Source organism: Schistocerca gregaria, chromosome 2 (genome assembly GCF_023897955.1).
Source record: "Schistocerca gregaria isolate iqSchGreg1 chromosome 2, iqSchGreg1.2, whole genome shotgun sequence".
Taxonomy (NCBI): Eukaryota; Metazoa; Arthropoda; class Insecta; order Orthoptera; family Acrididae; genus Schistocerca; species Schistocerca gregaria.
This window is the reverse complement of record NC_064921.1, coordinates 172,666,844-172,685,702: the sequence shown is the minus strand read 5'-3', so window position 1 is coordinate 172,685,702 and position 18,859 is coordinate 172,666,844. Positions and strand designations below refer to the sequence as shown.

General features: G+C 38.3%; 1 protein-coding gene across 1 annotated transcript in view; it reads right to left on the bottom strand.

Annotated features, from left to right (window-relative positions):
• LOC126336618 (cullin-associated NEDD8-dissociated protein 1) overlaps positions 1-11,658 on the bottom strand; it is a 144,206-nt gene extending 132,548 nt beyond the window's left edge. The window contains exons 1-4 of the mRNA XM_050000493.1: positions 11,396-11,658; positions 8,918-9,087; positions 8,619-8,832; positions 6,027-6,175 (exon numbers count right to left, since the gene is read on the bottom strand). Coding sequence (XP_049856450.1) covers positions 6,027-6,175; positions 8,619-8,832; positions 8,918-9,087; positions 11,396-11,437 — 575 coding nt within the window. The 5' untranslated portion in view covers positions 11,438-11,658. The remainder of the gene's footprint in view (positions 1-6,026; positions 6,176-8,618; positions 8,833-8,917; positions 9,088-11,395) is intronic.
• Between the last annotated feature and the right edge of the window lie 7,201 nt (positions 11,659-18,859).

Genomic DNA, 18,859 nt, shown 5'->3' with positions numbered 1-18,859 from the left:
GGAGTTCTTCCCCAAATGGCTCACACTACAGAGCAAAAATTTAAAAAGTGGAGCTCAAAACCCACAAAGTGACCAGAAATGCCTAAAAGGAAAGATGAAAGAGTAAAAGAAAGGGGAACAAAACCACAAGGAATACAGAAAATCGGGTGGATAGCCATATTAATGGAAGTAAGAACATCAGGAGAGGTGAAGGAGGGGGCAGAGGGGGAGGGGCAAGGACGGACATGGAGAGGCACAGGGAAGGAAAAGCAGCTCTGGAGGGAAAAATGGGCTGCAATTTATTCACCGTTTACATTTTTATAACACAAGGAGAAGTAAAATAAATAAAAAGAATTAATTTTTATGTGCACTGCCTATTTTGGTTACTGTCACATGTGGTACCACTGCTTTTAATCATAATTGTCACCATCCTAACAGGACGGCTTTGAAACTTATATCTTTGTTGATGCAAACATTTGCCTACTTCTACTGAGTATGATGCGATTTCTGAGGTTGTGGTTACTGTGTGAACCAAGAACACGGCTGTTTTTTTCTGAAAACATTGCAGATTTTGCTTCTACACTGACGTGAGAATGTTACAGAATCTCCTGCGTCCAAAGATATCGTCTTCATGCCACTCTCCCACTGCTTCTGTAAACCAGCAGATGGCACACAACCTATCATTCCCATCATATCTGACGTCGAGTGTCAACTAGGACTGCTGATATTTTTAAAAATATTGAAAATATGATATATCAGTATTTATAAAAATATTATCGGCACTCAATATATAAAAAAGTATCAATATAGTGACAAAAAAAACATTGGTGTTCCGGTATATAAAAATACTGCCTGCACATTCTAAATATAATGCCAGTTTTAGAGCCATATATTTAAGTACTGATTTATTTAAATTTATTATTAGACATTATGTATGTCAACAAGCTAGCAACCTGCCTATCTCGCCGCCCCCCCCCCCCCCCCTCCCACACACACACACACGAAACTAAAAGGAAAATGCACATTCATACTTGGCAATATCCACTTTGCTAACAATGGTAGTTGCACGTAAGTGGCACAATAAAAGGCGTCTGACGGGTCCGCTGTTTGGTTTTGTCGCATATCTGATTTGTCCCTAACACTTCATATTGACTTCCATGTTTTTTTTTTTTTTTTCTTCATTTCTGCCAACACCAGTGTCCAAGCAGCAGTTGTGTAAAAAATTGTGTAATGAAGTTAGACACTGCAGTTTCTGTTGGTAGTACCAAGTGCCGAGTACATTAGCGTTTCCCCTCACACCACCCACTGCAAAAACCAATGTTGTCATTTAGATTTTTTAAATCATTTTTAGCAACAGTTTCTGAAGAATGTTGATGTGAAAAAGTAACACACTGGTTGCATTAAAAATTGTTTTTCATTGCAATGTGTGCTATTTCTTCACATCAGAAATTTTGTTAATCTATCCCCCCCCCTCACAGTGCAATCTTACTACTACTACTACTACTACTACTACTTGCCACTTATACTTGCTTCGCACAGTCAAAGAGAAGCAGAATTATGTTCAACTACAATTTCAAAAGAACCATTTCAAACATTTGACAAAAACTGCGAAAAAAAATAATACGAAATAAGAATATTGACACTCAATATTGGCATTTTGATACTGATATATCTTGGCCAAAAATATTGCTGATAAGTCTCACTATTTTTTGGAAGAAATATTGATATACCAATACTTTATCACCAACCCTAATGTCAACAACACTGCTGCATGACATACAGAAGTATGCCACTGGCCCCAGTCTAGACTTTTATCATCTCTTGCAGAAATTTCAGCTTTTGTCAAGTATTTGTCTAATTTTAAACTCAATTTGATTCAGAGTACAAATGGATTCAGGCAATCGGCAGTTTGAGGAAGACAGGTGTTCATAAAACACCAACATACACATTATACAACATTCCCATGGCTGGCAGCACAATGAAATTTGCTGTGCACAAACTACTCCCCTCCCTGCATTCATTGTTCTCAGCCAAGCTGGTGTCACTGATCCCCCTTACCCCAACCCTCTCATAGTGCACCTTCTAGGGTGCAGGCCATACGCAACCACAGCAACTACTACATAAATAAAAGACTGCAATTATGATTCAGTCCCATTCTTGAACTTTCACTTTTCCACGATCTAGTGGTGTCTGCTGGTAATATCTTCACAACAGGTCTTTCCGCTTGTAAATTATTCTTCCGATAACAATTGCAGCCAGTTTAATCTGATTCATTTTGTTAGAGATTTAATTCTGGATTAATTTTCTTCCTTGTTTCAGCTGAATGTCTCTTTCCTGTTCTAAATCTTATTAAAAGTTGGTGCATTTTTCCACCATATTCTAATATGTGAACAGCAACTAAATTTCTCATTCGCAATTCGCTTGGGAAATCATTAAGTTTCTCATACCCAAATAAAATATTGAGTCAGGCTCAGAATCAAGTAATGGTAAGGTTTTCACCTTTGAATTTTACATTTACTCAAAAAGCGGCAAAAATGTACACATACGGTATCCACACATTTATGAGAACTTTTATTGCTAACCAGTTCAAATAAAACAAATGTTTGCCAAGTTATAGAATTGATAGAAATAAATGCTATTTCCCTCATGTGTTTCACAAAATTGTCAATATTTAAGCAGAGCATTCGATTGCTGTAGTGGTTACTCTGTCAGCCAACGTAAAGCACTGTCCTCAGCAGCAATAGTTTAATCTGTTACTAAGACGACCCTGTATTTTTCAACTAGTGAATCCCGGAAAAAATCTCATCCTATAATCAAGTAAATATGGTATTTCATATGTTTTATTGCTTGACCATTTGACCACTAGTAGTATTATTTGACATTTTCACTCTTTTTGCGCTAGTTTAAATAATGAAACACTGCACTAGTTACATATTTGTGATGCTTAGCAGGACATATTTGGACAATTATTCTCACTGTTAAATGCAAATATTTATTTCAGTACTATTTGTGAACTGTAACTTGGCATCTGTTGGGCAGGGTGTGTGTGGGGGGGAGAGGAGGAGGAGGGGGGGGGGGGGGGGGGAGGGAGCAAAGAGAGTGGGTTTGGTATGCTGTGGGGAGGGAGAGTGGATTGAGGGGAGGGATAAACACTGCCTCCGTGTACAGTTAAGTGTGCAGTGCAGATGCGGAATACTGTTTTTGAGCCCTCCTAAAATGGGTCAGCAACCACATTATCACTCAATTTCGAAAAAATCACAACAAAAACACTGCAACAAAGCTCAGACAGCTACACCGTCTAATGGTATGTTGCACAACTGGCAACTAACATCTGCAGATCCCTACAGCATCAACTCTCCAAACTGCTAACAACAGCTACCTATCCGATCTAGAGACCCCGTGTGCCAAGTTATAGTTCCCCCACACACCGTGTGAGTGGTGGTGGTGGTTGTGTGTGTGTGTGTGTGTGTGTGTGTGTGTGTGTGTGTGTGTGTGTATGTGTGTGTGTGTGTGTGTGATTTTCGTTCAAATGGCTCTGAGCACTATGGGACTTACGTTCTAAGGTCATCAGTCCCCTAGAACTTAGAACTACTTAAACCTAACTAACCTAAGGACATCACACACATCCATGCCCGAGGCAGGATTCGAACCTGCGACATAGCAGTCACACGGTTCCAGAAAGTAGCACCTAGAAACACTCTGCCACACCGGCGGGCGTGTGTGATTTTCTGCATAATGAATGAGGAATGGAACTTTATAACTTCTGAAAGATGAAGGGAGGCAGAACAATATACAAGCAAACATCAGAAAGTGCTTATGCTGATATTTGCACATTAACATGAGAAACTCTTGAAGCACATACTGCGAAGCATGAAAATATATTAAAAACAAAGATTCCAAGACTTACCAAGCGGGAAAGCGCCGGCAGACAGGCACATGAACAAAACACACCAACACACACACAGTGTGTTTTGTTCATGTGCCTGTCTGCCGGCGCTTTCCCGCTTGGTAAGTCTTGGAATCTTTGTTTTTAATATATTTTTCCCATGTGGAAGTTTCTTATATATGATGCAATGTTTCATAATTTAAATAGTAACCGACCAGTTGCAGATTTTCCAAAAACATCAATTATGATGGATGAAATCAAGTTAAGCATTTCTACTTCCCTGAAAGTTAGTAATTCCAGTTACATCAAAGCTAAATGTAAACAATAAACAAATCCCTGGTTGATGACTATTATGTACATACATTGGACATTATCGAAGAAAATGAAAGGGGGTATACTACATGTAACTTTCAATGCTTTAAATCCTATTTTACCCATTTCACATTTTCTGACATTTTACAACATTTTTTTAAGGTCCCTTGAAAAGTGTAAAACCAGGTTTCACTGTATTTATAAACAGTTCAGTTTGTATAAGTAAAATTAATATATTCGATTTGCTTGTGGTTAATTAATTCATTTAAAAAGTTATTTTACGTAACTGGGTGCAGTTGTCAATGAAATTGTAATGGATTAGATTGGAGTTTGTACGTCTGCTTTTACAACACTATCAAAATGAAATCACTGAGATAGAACGGAGTTTTGATACAAATATCATAAAACTTTAGGCTCAGTATTTAGGAGGATATGTGTTTTAGGCATTGTTACTTCTTGGAAATTTTGAGAAGTAGGATTTTATTTAGAAAAAATTCTGATTTTCTCTCAATTGTATCACAAGAAATGATGGATGGATGAAATATGGATGTTCCAATGTTTCCAAAGTGAAACCTCCTCCTTGAAACAACTGACTTTTTCCCCGTCTGTTGCTTATTACAACAAAGATTAATTTTCTGAAACAAAATTTACAATTATATTCCAGGGTGCAGCAACCACCTCCTTACAACAATCAAATGTTTACTTTTTGCCAATTTCTTATTGTGTTCATTGCTTACTATGACAGTACACAATTATATGAAAACTTTTAAAATTGTGTTGTTTTTTTCCCCATTTTGTTGGGACTCACAAGGTTAACTATTGTTCCTCAAAAATCCATCACACTCTACTATAAAATCTTTGGAGTGTGTTTTACCTTTTCCTATGGCCCACACAGATGGGATATTCTACGAACTTTAAATGGGCAGCTGCCTGCTTCTACTTACACAGTTTAAGTCAAAACTGGTGAGCTCCGTCTTAAACACTCACCTTGTAAGTCATGTATGACCAGTAAAGACAATTTTTGAAGAGGCATTAGGAGAAAAGAATAAAGCACAACCCAGTCTAAGATATCTTGACTAATTAATAAGATAAAAAGGCTGAAAAAGTTACAATTGGCTGAGTAAACTAGCAAACACATCATATGCTGCAAAATGGCACTAAAACCTATAGATTGATTACAGAAGTAGATACTTGACAGAACCACAGACAAAACCCACAGATCTTACTAATACTGACAGGAAATACGTAACTTTATTCACTGACATAATCTGTTTTTAACTTTTCTGTAACACTTCAATTTGCAGACAATTCATACTACAGAGGCACTTCACTGGGTATACTGCTGTGATATCAGTTTTGTTTACACTGCTGCTTAAGTACAAATTATGTGACATTTTAATATCATATGGACAAGTTTTTTATACAATGCCACCCGAAACATCTCTCATACAATTAGCTCATTTCATAATGATATCATGCCAATATTACTGATCATAAAGTTTAACTTAATAATACTAATGGATTTTCATTAGTTATTCCCTTCCATTAAATGTAAATGGCATGTATGATGAACTGTTATCTCCTTGTTGGAAATTACTATGTAGTAATTATAACTCTTGGTGTATGTTCTAAGGTATGGCAAATGTTGGTGAAATGTTTAAAGTTACTGAGTTCTATATGACAGTTTCAATCAGGAAGCAAAATATTTATAACAGCACTCATTCACTTTTTTATTTTAACTTTTTCATATTATAACAAGAGTTGAACACTTGCGTAAAATTACTCCTGCATAGGTGATTGGATCCCAACAACCATCAAATACTGAAATAGGCTAAGGAAGGAACTATACCTTTTTCTGACAGCCTGGCGAGGTGACGACAACTGTGGTATCAATGCAGTAAGTATTGTGGTATGAAAACTGAGCAACAGGCCACCAAATCTTGAAAGCAGATCAGCCAATATGTCCAAAGCTTCCAGCTGAACAGACACGTCTTCCTTCTGAAAATTGGTTATCATTGTCAGCCACAAAATTGGACCAAGTAAGTGCACTCATCCATACAGACAAAGCTGCAGGCATGCGCGCACACACAGAGTAGCGAGCTTAAGCACGCACACAGTGAACAGTATCACCCTTATTACCTGACAAACCAAACAATATTTGGCCAGTATGGTTGCAATTTTGTGTTTACACTTGAGAAACAGTAAGGAGAGGTAGTAGCACCATACACTCCAGTATTCTTGCAAGTGGAACATCGCCACAAGCTGAAAGTCTGCACATAAATACCCTGCATAGAACAATCAGACTAGCCCTTTCGATTGATAATATTCTTCAGACACTATCACTTTGCCAGCATTTATTCACAGAATCCATACTTATCTAAATAAACTGCTGCTCACTTTAATTCTTATAGCTAATATGTTTGTAAAAACTTCATTTAATTTGCCTCCCCCTCTTTTCTTTGCGCATCGTGAGTGAGTGAGTGAGTGAGAGTGTGTGCGCGCGCGCAAGGACAAAGTATGTTACCAATGTTTCTGTAATGATTGCCACTCTCAAAATTATGAATTTTAACATAATAAATGAATCTGAATGTACCTGCTGCACATTAAACACGAAAATTCTATTTTTTTTCTCCACATCCACTCTGTAACCAGTGTAATAAAGGTAATTATCAGATGTTATCGAAAAAAGCAAAGCAACAATACATGGGGACTGAGAAGAAGAAAAAAAGAAAAAAGCTTTACAGCAGTACCTAACCCATGCCTTTCAGCACTATAGTTTGGGACTCTACACATAGTACTACTATACTGCTTTGCAAACTGTAGTCTTTTACTGGATGGTAAGTAAATTTCTCTCATTGACATTTAGACCAAAAGCCCATCAGGCTGAAAAGCTTTAATACTTATAGATGGTACCTTAAAAAAGATCACAATTCAGTCCATTCTCCAACTCCCATCCCCACATCCTTCTCTTGTCTGAATTTCATTGCTAACTTTGAAGTTCTGCGTCATAAGCAAAATGTCTCAGTAAAATTACTAGCCCTATTTCCTTGTATCATTCATTATGCTGTAAAAGTTGATGCCAAGTAATACATTTGTCCAAATGCTCAAATTCAGTCTAACTACTTTTTCTTCGTAGTAATTACTTCAAATCCACTCATCTTAGCATCATCTCCCATCGATCAGAATTTGCACAACACCCACTTGCTCAGATTTAACCTTCTGCTTGCACATTCCGCCACCCTTTCTGCATGCACTGTCACTGTTTCTCATCACCAATAAATTTAATTTTGTTAACAGCACACTTCCATTGTCAGCTAACAATGTTTATCATTTTCAACTTAATCCTGGCTGTACCTAGTTACACAACCAAGTTCATTCTCACTAAAGGCAGCAGGTCACTTTTCTGTCTCTTCCTTAGAAGTTCATCTAAAAACTTTTGTAACCTCAACATGAGCCACCCCACAGTCTAGATTGGGGACCACAGCATTCACTGTCTTATTTTTCTCCCAAGCATAGGATGACATTGCATCAGTTTCATGTAACCAATGGTATTATCATTTCACATAACCAGTAAGAGAGGAGAAAAGAGGTAATGTTTTTCTAGTGCCAAAATTGAGACCGAAAGGTGATAATCTGGTTGAGAGTTGGCAAAGCCAATTATATATAAAATAGTAAGAAATTTTGTCTCTGAACCTTGTGGTGACACAATTATCTTTGGCATGGCCCGAGGTCTAGGCTTGGTTAGAAGTTGACAATTTGGTTGTAAGGTGGCAAAGCCAACAACTATGATATGAAATGCATTTGACAAACTTCCTCTGTCTCTTGCTACAGAACACATTATCTGCCTCTTTCTCCCTCATTGGCTGCTTAGAAACAGCAGCTGACACAGCCACTTCCATCTCCAATGTAACTCATGGCAAGTGCTGACAACACTGCAGCACGAAACATGTAAATATATTACTAGCCTCACTCTAGACTTTTATTGGTTTCATTGTTGTAATGGAGATTTCCAGTCCAAAAATCATGATGTAAGTTATCAGTGGTTTGTCTAGATCACTTCTTCACATTACAGTATGCCCGGTCTTTGATGACCATATCATTGACAAAACATTTAACAGTTACTACTTCAGCAACCCATGTCCAAAGCAGCGCAAACAGTTTCAGGAAATAGTTGACTTCTTCCCACTGGCTGAATTCCCACCCTGTCCTCAATTCAGCACAATAAAACTCTCATCAAATGTAAAGTTATCTTTTAAGACAATTAGAGGATCCCAGCGCATAAGGAAGGTCCACAAGGAAATGTAAACAATGCAAAAAAATTATATCTGCTAAAAATTACACAATGTACTTATAAGCTCACCTGTCAAGCAATAAAAATATATGTAATTGCAACTTTAAGAGTTAAAATAAAAATTTAGAGTACACGAACCAAAGCACTCACCTTTTCTATGGCGCTACTGAGACGCCCCGTTATGCGTTTACAAACATTCGTGGCCAGTGCACTTGAGGCCAAAGGCAATTCACTGATAACTGTCTTTAGGCCTATACTGGAAATATCTCTAAGTTGTTCTTTATCAGAGACCATGTTCCCACACAGGGCATCTACTATTGTCTCCACTTGATATTCTTTCACTTTGTTTACTAATGGTCCCAAGCTAATAGTAAAAATAAAAAAGAAACATAAATATTTACTTCACACTATAAAAAAATTACAGAAACAAAGAAGACAAATATTCTCACCACTTCACTGCCAAATTTTGAACTTCTCCGTTTTTATCTTCTAGTAAACGAAGCAGCATTTTTACAACTTTTCTTTCTGAATCATCATCTAACTTAATACTATCTTTCTGAAGTTCCGTCATAAGGTCATTTGTAGCCATAAACCTGAAATCTTTATCACTTGACGTCATCTGGAAATAAACATTATTGAAAATTTATTTCTTGTAGTAGTAAGCAGCAGTCGCTGGAATGTACTTATGGTATAAGCAGCTCTTGCAGCATGTGCTGATGTTGGCAAAGCATTGACACTGGTCAGCCAGTTGGGGTGGATAGTGTACAGTTGCCAATGATTTCTTCCAGCATAAGATATGAATTGATTACCTTTGTTTCCAGGATTAAGGATATCAGAATATTTTTTTTTACTGATATGGTTCTTAAAAATTTTGAGGTTCATTAATGATTTTTATATTAGTTTGCTATTTGACTGACCTGTAGTGTAGCCTGAGGCCTATGTTAGGATGGAATGTGAGTTTGGTCAACAAAAGTTATTCTGACTGACCTGTAACATGTCCCAAGACCTAGGTTTGGCTGGACTGTGACAATTTACTTGTGAGTTAGCAAAGTCACCAAATCTCAATGCAAAAATATAATTACCATAAAAGACTGATATGTAGTGTAACCGTAGATATAAGCTTGTAATTGCAATAAACTGCATTTATTTCAGATTTTGTTGAAAATTGCGACAGTGTAATTTCATTCTATGAACAATGTCGTTAACAGAACAAGCTCTTTTCTAAACCAAATCATTTTATTACCTGAACTGGTTGTTGTGTCACAAAACTATTGGAAAACAGCAGATTTGGTAACAAGAGTTGTACACTGGAGGAACAAAAGCTCTGTTCCTTTAAGCTTTCAAAATACCCTACCAACTGATGTATCTTTTCATGCCTCGCTCGCACATAACTGAATACTGACGCCCAAAAACTGGAACAATAACCAAGGATATCGCCTCTAGAACCTTAGTTTATGTTCATACACCTATGCACTATATGTCTTACTTTTTCTTTACACCCAATGGCCTTTTTAAACATATTAATCTCACTAAATGTCTATTTGCTGATGATGCTAATGTCCTGATTTAGCCAAGAAAGACTGAAGTCGACAGCAGTAAAAAATTCGATGGCATAGTTCTCAGAGTAGACATACAAAAAATAGGCCTCATGTGCGAATGCTGGGGGGGAGGGGGGTGGGGGGGTGGAGGTGTGGCAGTTTTATTTTTACTTCCATCACACTAAAAATTTATCCACGGAAATTTGTTGAGAAAATACAGGAAATTTTTTGCACTCTAATAATGCAGCAGGGTACAGGTGTAAGTAACATGTAACAGAAGCTCAACATTGTGCTAGGGTGTAAGAAAATTAAACTCTGTTAGAAATAAGCAGTGATGGAGCAGGCATAGTATGCACGGCACCATTTACTGTTCTGCTATGTACTCGGATACTGGGGACTGCTATTCATAGTACAAACATAGGCTATTTCGAACAAATAGGAACACTGACAACATGGGGTAACAAAAATTGGTATCTTGTAAATATCACTATTAAACTCAACATTTATTTACACATGAACTCATGTTGTCCATTAACCACAACCCAATAAAAAGTACTTAGTTAATTGAGCTTAATTATATAAATGTTACTCTGTACAAGTGGACAAAATATCTCCATAAACATCAGAATAACAGCCTACCATTATGGTGGAATTTATTCCAGTTTCACACTGAAATTGCTCAATGTACACATCTATAATCTGAAGAGTTTTAAATGGTCTCATTAATAGCAACTTGCACAAAACATAAATAAATAGCTTCTGTACAACATCACACAAAATATCTCAGGCACATAACCAAACATAGTATATTAAATCTGAGTAATACATTTAGTGCAGAGTTAAACATAAATCAAACAATGACATAACTGTAGTCAACATTCCTTCGAAAAATGAGTAACTCATTGCAACGGGTTGCTTTAATCAGAACGCTGAAAGTTGAGTTTTTTCTTATTTTCCTTACTTGCACGTTAAATACCTTGATTCACTTACCCAACACTAAAGTTTGGTAGAAATACAACACTAACGTACATGCACAAATCGGGTGAACACTAAGTGAAATTTTAGGAAAATATCTGCTTCCTACAACCATTAATATAATAAAAACAATGTATGTTCCAAACCAAAGTCTGAATGTGCAATATCCCACGAAACATACTTCGCAAGATGTATATCTGAAACGTGAAACTAAACATAACAAAAACTGTCAAAATGTAAAAAGAATCAGCGCTTGCTGGAGACACAAACCACTACATGATAAAGCAATTCATTATTATCTTTATTTATAATACGACTGCCAAAAGTCAGGAAAGCTGTCGCTACTTTGTTGCAAGCCAAGCTAGTAAAAACACAAACCTGATGAACATTTACTTCAGCCGTTTATACACTTACCTTCTCCAATAAATTCGCAATCTGATAGGACACACTCGCCATTTTCGTGATTTAATGATGAACTGCCAGACAGAAATATTTGGGTTTTAGAGATATAAAAAATTTGAATTTATGAATCTTTTACTAAGTTTTCGACAATCACCCGGCGATTCACTGCCCACAGATCTACATCACAGGCAGAGATTAACTGCGATGTAGCAAAGAAGTGTTTTGAGGAATACAAGCCGAATGACAAACGACACGGTAACGATCATGAGAAATACACCGTGGCGCTAACGTGACAGCATATTTCGAAGTGCTCAGATTAGATGAGTAACTACCTAACATTCTTCAAGATTATTAATACTATTTAGACATAGTCCTCAGAGTTCTGAAACAAAATGTATAAAAAATAAAATAGTATGTTTATGAATGAATGAAATTAGTTTCATACGGTACCAAATAATCGAAAAGAATATCGTAAACTATTAAGTTCAGCGATACCCTCAAGGTTTTGCTTTCACTGTGGATTACAGGACTTGAAGACATGTTGATATGATAACGTATTTATCGTTATCATGTGCTTGGAACATGTACAGAACCTTGTTCCACTCCTTACCGAGCACCAGTTCCTCTGTATTTACACGCTATCACTACACAAAGTTAACATTAAAAACTGTAAGATGATTAGCATATACAACTGGGGATGCTGCGGTACCTGCTGCTCCCCACATTTAAGTCTCAATCTCTTTCTGTTCTCTGTCGCATATATTCTTTTTTCCCAAGATATTAATGGTTCTCAATTTTGGTTTAAATTTCTGCTGTCAATCAGAATTCTCGTTGGTTCCCAACCACCGTATCACATATCTGTATCACTGTTAAGTACCTTTGTTTAAACATACAAGATCATTTTATTTTTATATAAATTTTCTTCATTTATAAGCGTTTAAAATCTTGCTTGTCTAAGGCAGTCCATACCATTACCATATAAAATGATCATTAATGATAATATCCTGTCATACGACCTCTATACAAAGTTAATGATTGCAGACCTCTACAATTACAATAATTAGCTGCAACAGGTAGTAGACAGAATACATGGTTTATTGATGGTGCAGATTTTGATTGAAATAAAATCATGATGCAGTTTTCTTCTTCGACATGCCAGTATAGAAGCGTCCACAGAATCAGCTAGCTGAAAAATCCGTGCAATAGGCGCATTTAATCAATCAATCCATTCCTTCTACTTGTCTGAAGACAACATTGCTGTTGCATAAGACATCATCAAGTACAAGTTATTTCTTTGTGGGCAACAGAATACAATGTTACATATTAAACTTACATAAATTTCAATTTACAGTTTTATATTACCCAGTTTATAATATACACAATTTAGTTCGCATTACAGTTAAATCATTTATAGAGTTACATAAAAATTCCTGAACATTATAGAAAGTCTTTCTTTTTAGCCATGATTCCACCACTATTTTAAATTTATTATGGGGCAGTTCCTTAATACTTTGTGGTATTTTATTCAGGAACACAATGCCAATGTGTGTAAAATTGTTTTTGTTCTTGGATAGTCTAGTCCAGGGGACATTTATCTAATTTCTGTTCCAGGCTTCATAAGTATGGACATTAGCCCTAGTTTCATATATAAGAGCATTCTCTTTGGCGTAGGCAAGAACTCACAGTGTGTACAAGCTGGTAACAGTAAGTATTTTGTATTTGGCGAAGTATTATTTACAGTTTTGTAGACCGAAAATGCACTTTACTATTTTCTTCTGCCACAGGAAGTCATTCTTAGTCCCATTAGAGTTCCCCCAGAGTATTATCCCATAGTTCAAATGTGTCTGAAAAAATACATAATAGGCCATAAAGAGAAGGTATTGATTGAAACAGCTTTTTAATTTGCTTATCAGGTACACTATTCTTGATAATTTATTACAAACTTTTTCTGTCTGGGTATTCGACCATAACTTACTGTCAAAATGGATGCCTAACAATTTCACTGACTTTTCCTTGAGTTTGCGCAGGTCAGTGTCAAGGTTCCTGAGGGAGGAAAGTATGTGTTCTGTTTTATTATCATTTAGCTTTAATCAGTTCCCCCTCTCATCTGCATACATCACTACTTTACATGGCACCATATATGGCAAGACATTTACATACACTCCTGGAAATGGAAAAAAAGAACACATTGACACCGGTGTGTCAGACCCACCATACTTGCTCCGGACACTGCGAGAGGGCTGTACAAGCAATGATCACACGCACGGCACAGCGGACACACCAGGAACCGCGGTGTTGGCCGTCGAATGGCGCTAGCTGCGCAGCATTTGTGCACCGCCGCCGTCAGTGTCAGCCAGTTTGCCGTGTCATACGGAGCTCCACGGCAGTCTTTAACACTGGTAGCATGCCGCGACAGCGTGGACGTGAACCGTATGTGCAGTTGACGGACTTTGAGCGAGGGCGTATAGTGGGCATGCGGGAAGCCGGGTGGACGTACCGCCGAATTGCTCAACACGTGGGGCGTGAGGACTCCACAGTACATCGATGTTGTCGCCAGTGGTCGGCGGAAGGTGCACGTGCCCGTCGACCTGGGACCGGACCGCAGCGACGCACAGATGCACGCCAAGACCGTAGGATCCTACGCAGTGCCGTAGGGGACCGCACCGCCACTTCCCAGCAAATTAGGACCACTGTTGCTCCTGGGGTATCGGCGAGTACCATTCGCAACCGTCTCCATGCAGCTGGGCTACGGTCCCGCACACCGTTAGGCCGTCTTCTGCTCACGCCCCAACATCCTGCAGCCCGCCTCCAGTGGTGTCGCTACAGGCGTGAATAGAGGGACGAATGGAGACGTGTCGTCTTCAGCGATGAGAGTTGCTTCTGCCTTGGTGCCAATAATGGTCGTATGCGTGTTTGGCGCCGTGCAGGTGAGCTCACAATCAGGACTGCATACGACCGAGGCACACAGGGCCAACACCCGGCATCATGGTGTGGGGAGTGATCTCCTACACTGGCCGTACACCTCTGGTGATCGTCGAGAGGACACTGAATAGTGCACGGTACATCCAAACCGTCATCGAACCCATCGTTCTACCATTCCTAGACCGGCAAGGGAACTTGCTGTTCCAACAGGACAATGCACGTCCGCATGTATCCCATGCCACCCAATGTGCTCTAGAAGGTGTAAGTCAACTACCCTGGCCAGCAAGATCTCCGCATCTGTCCCCCATTCAGCATGTTTGGGACTGGATGAAGCGTCATCTCACGCGGTCTGCACGTCCAGCACGAACGCTGGTCCAACTTAGGCGCCAGGTGGAAATGGCATAGCAAGCCATTCCACAGGACTACATCCAGCATCTCTACGATCGTCTCCATGGGAGAATAGCAGCCTCCATTGCTGCGAAAGGTGGATATACACTGTACTAGTGCCGACATTGTGCATGCTCTGTTGCCTGTGTCTATGTGCCTGTGGTTCTGTCAGTGTGATCATGTGATGTATCTGACCCCAGGAATGTGTCAATAAAGTTTCCCCTTCCTGGGACAATGAATTCACGGTGTTCTTATTTCAATTTCAAGGAGTGTGTATAACAAACAGAAAGGGTCGCGGCACAGAACCTTGTGGGACCCCATACATAACATTCTGAAAATTTTTTATTTGGATTTATGATCACCCTTTGTTTTCTTTTGGATAAATATGAGCTCAAAAATGCCAGTTTATTGCCTTTTATTCTCTAAAGTCCTATTTTGTTTATTAAAATATTATGTGAATCAGTGTCAAAGGACTTGCTAAGGTACAACAGAGTGGCACACATACGTTGTCTATCCTCAAAGCCATGTAGAGAAGACAACACAAAATTTTGAACGGCCTTTCTTGTAGACAGCCCATTTCGAAACCCACACTTAGCCTTGTATAAGAGGTTATTACTTTTAAAAAAAATCATTCAATTGGTTTTTAGTATATTTTCAATAATTTCTGGTATTATTGGGAGTTTTGCAATAGGCCTATAGTTTTTAGGTGTGTTTCTGTTTCCATTTTTATGCACAGGTAATATGGTGTTTAACTTCAAGCTGTCTGGTAATACTCCTTTTGTGAACATAAGGTTTATAAGGAAATTGGACAGACCATAGACATCCTCTGTTATAGAGTTGCTCATCTTGGAGACAACATCTATTACTTCCTTAGGGTCAACAGTTTTACACCAGGAAGTTTCTAAACCAGCATTAGGTCCATCTTTCCATAAAATGGGCAATCTATCTGCATTTCTGTGATTATTACTTGCTTTGACTTCATTGGTCATAGAAAATTTTCCAACATTTAAGAAGTAATTATTAAGCTCTTCTGCACTTAAGGGAATGGTTAATTTTCTGTGGTAGTCCTAATTTCTGTTTTAATTACATTCCACACTGCTTTGCATTTGTTACTGGAATTAAGAATGTAATCATCATTGGCCTTTTTTAGCTTCAACAATCTCCTTCCTGCATATCTTTTTTAGTTTATCATAAGAGTGTTTAGAGTGATTGTCTCTGTGTAATTTTTCATAATACACTCTTAGTAAGATCCTTAATTGATGGGGATAAGGTATGTACCAGTTGCTGGAACTTCTGTTCTGCTTCTTGGTACGTAACCAATTTGATTTTATTTTGAGTGGGCAGCACTCATTAAAGATATTTCCAATTGTACGTAGGAAGCAATTTACATATAAAAGCCGACTTAGGAATTTTCCTTTGTGTGAGGCCACATGTACAAGATCATGCGCCGATTTAAAGTTCTAGATTTGCATATTTTACTGCTCACGTCGTTTCTTCGTTATCTTTCATTGATTGCATCAGTACCTGTTTGTATTATGATACATTGTGAAATTTCGAACATTTGCGAGTGCCACGATAAATTCGTACTGATATCGTTAACTCTAGGCTTAAACTTAATTGAATTCTTTTAAAATTTTTGAAGATGGTAGCCCTGCCCTCGTTCAAAACAATCGTTCTCTAATTTCGTCTTTCAGTTACCTGAGGAGTGGACTGTTTTGGGAATTTTTGACGCTTACTTGACAGTGTGAGTGTTTTGGATAAGTAATTTGTTATGTAGCAAATGAGCTGTTGTGGTTCACATTTCTGCCAAAGAAAACATAACCCCTGAACCGTACATCAACCCAAATGTGCGTTTTTGAGAATTTTTGGTAGCTACCATTGTCCTTTGCATAACCTACAAGCAGTTTGTAGCAAATGGACGTTTGTGATTTAGTTACTGTAGCAGGTTTTCTAGCATATTGTGTTACATTTACTTTTCCCTTAAATAGAAGTGGCCCTATACATTATCTGCATTTGTCTCAAATTAACTCTGTTTTCGATTTTGCTAACAACTATAATTAACCACAAAAGTTGTAGGAAACCAGTATTCTTACCAAGGGTTTTGTGTTGCCTTGATAGAAATCTCGTTTTCTGTATTTGCTGCAGTTCTTATAGGGAATTAGCAACTTTTTTAGTTAACCAGGTTAAAAGATAACCAGTGGGCTTAATTTAGTTATTTTTTCGCAGCCTTATATCACATTGCGCCAGCCAAAATGCAGCCCTACTGTGAATGTTGTTCTCGAACACGAGGTGAGTTGTTTGACGTTTGTGCACAGCTGGAAATCGCCATGACTACTGTCAAACGATGTGCAGCTGCTGTCAACTAATGTGTTGGAAGAGCTCCTGAGTGTTGTGTGCTTGTGATACCTGTATCATAGGTACCTCAAATTCTATCCTCTCATGTGGAACAGGTCTCCTCTACAGAAAGTGAAGAAAATATCATTACTCGTCCACTTGACTTCACTGAAACTGAAACTGAGGCAGTGAGACTCACTTCACCTGTTTCAGAGAAAACTGGTTTGTGTTAGGAGCAGGCAAATCCAAAAGGGTATTGGTCTATTAATTGTCAGCGGTTCAAACGTAAGGAACATGATGGTACCCCTTTGGAAATGGCAGCAAGGCGCTGGAAAGTACATCAGGTGCAGTCCGTGTGTGTGCCTGGGGGCCTCATTCAACATACTGAAGAGGCTATTCCAGCAGCCACTGAGGGAACAGAGTGTAACCAACTGCAGATTGTGGCGCACATTGGAACAAATAATACTGTCGTCTGGGCTCTGAAGTCATTCTTAAGTGATTACAGCGACTGGCAGAGAAGGTTGAGAAGACCAAACTTGCACATGCAGTTTCAACAAAGCTCACAATTTGTAGCACTGTACCCAGAACTGATTGTGGCCCCTTGGTTCTGAGTCGAGTGGAAGGACTGAACCAGACACTTCAAATGCTCTAAGACAAGCTAGGATGCGACTTGCTGGACTTGTGTCATAACGTTGAGAAATGCAAGGTCCCCCTCAATGGGTCAGATGTGCCTTAAACATCAGAAGCTACTACTGAGGTAGCTGACTGTGAATGGGGTGCGCACAAATGTTTTTTTAGATTAGACGACTCTCCACCGAGTCCAGATACCAATAGCTACAGGAAACCCAGAAGTATCAATGTGAAATCGAAAGAAATGCCTCCCACAGGTGAAAGTATTAAAATGCTTATGGTAAATTGCCAAAGTATTCACAACTAAGTACCAGAGTTTGAAGAGCTCATGAAAAGCAGTGAAGCTCACATAATACTAGGTACACAAAAGTGGTTGAAACCTGAAACTGATAGTAGTGAAATTTTTTAGGAAAATTTAATTGTATATCGAAAGAATAGGATAATGGGAAATGGAGGTCGTACATTTGTTGCAGCAGACAAGAAAATGAAATCCACTGTAACAGAAACTGAAGCTGCATGTGAGACTGACTGGGCAAGAATCAGTATCAGGGGTCGGCATAAAATGATAATTGGATCCTTCTATTGCATACCAGACTCATCTCCTGATGAAACTGAAAACTTTAGAGAAAACCTCAGTTCACTTGTACATAAGTTCCCCAGTCATATTGTAATCATAGGTGGAACTTTCATCATCCACCAATTAACTGGGAAAATTACAGTTTTGTTAGTGGTGGGTGATGAAAATATATTGGATCTAATGTTAACAAATAGACCTGATCTCTTTGAGGATGTCTCCGTCGAAACTGGTGTCAGTGACCATGACATTATTGTGGCAACAATGATTACCAAAGTACAAGGGACAACTAAAATAAGCAGAAAGATAAATATGTTCAGTGAACTTGATAATAAATCAGTAGTGTCATATATCAATGAGAAAATTGAAACTTTCAACAAATGCCAGGAGCATGTAAAAGAACTGTGATTCAAGTTTAAAAAAATACTTAACCATGCACTAGACAGATATGTACCCAGTAGAACAGTTCATAATGAGAGGGAATGTCCATAGTATACAGTCACTGTAAAGAAACGTCTAAATAAACAGACATTACTGCATAATAGGAGTAAAACAAAGCATAGGGCTGTATATAGATGCTGAATAAAACGCATTTGGCTGTCAGGAGAGAAATGCATGATCTCTCCAAT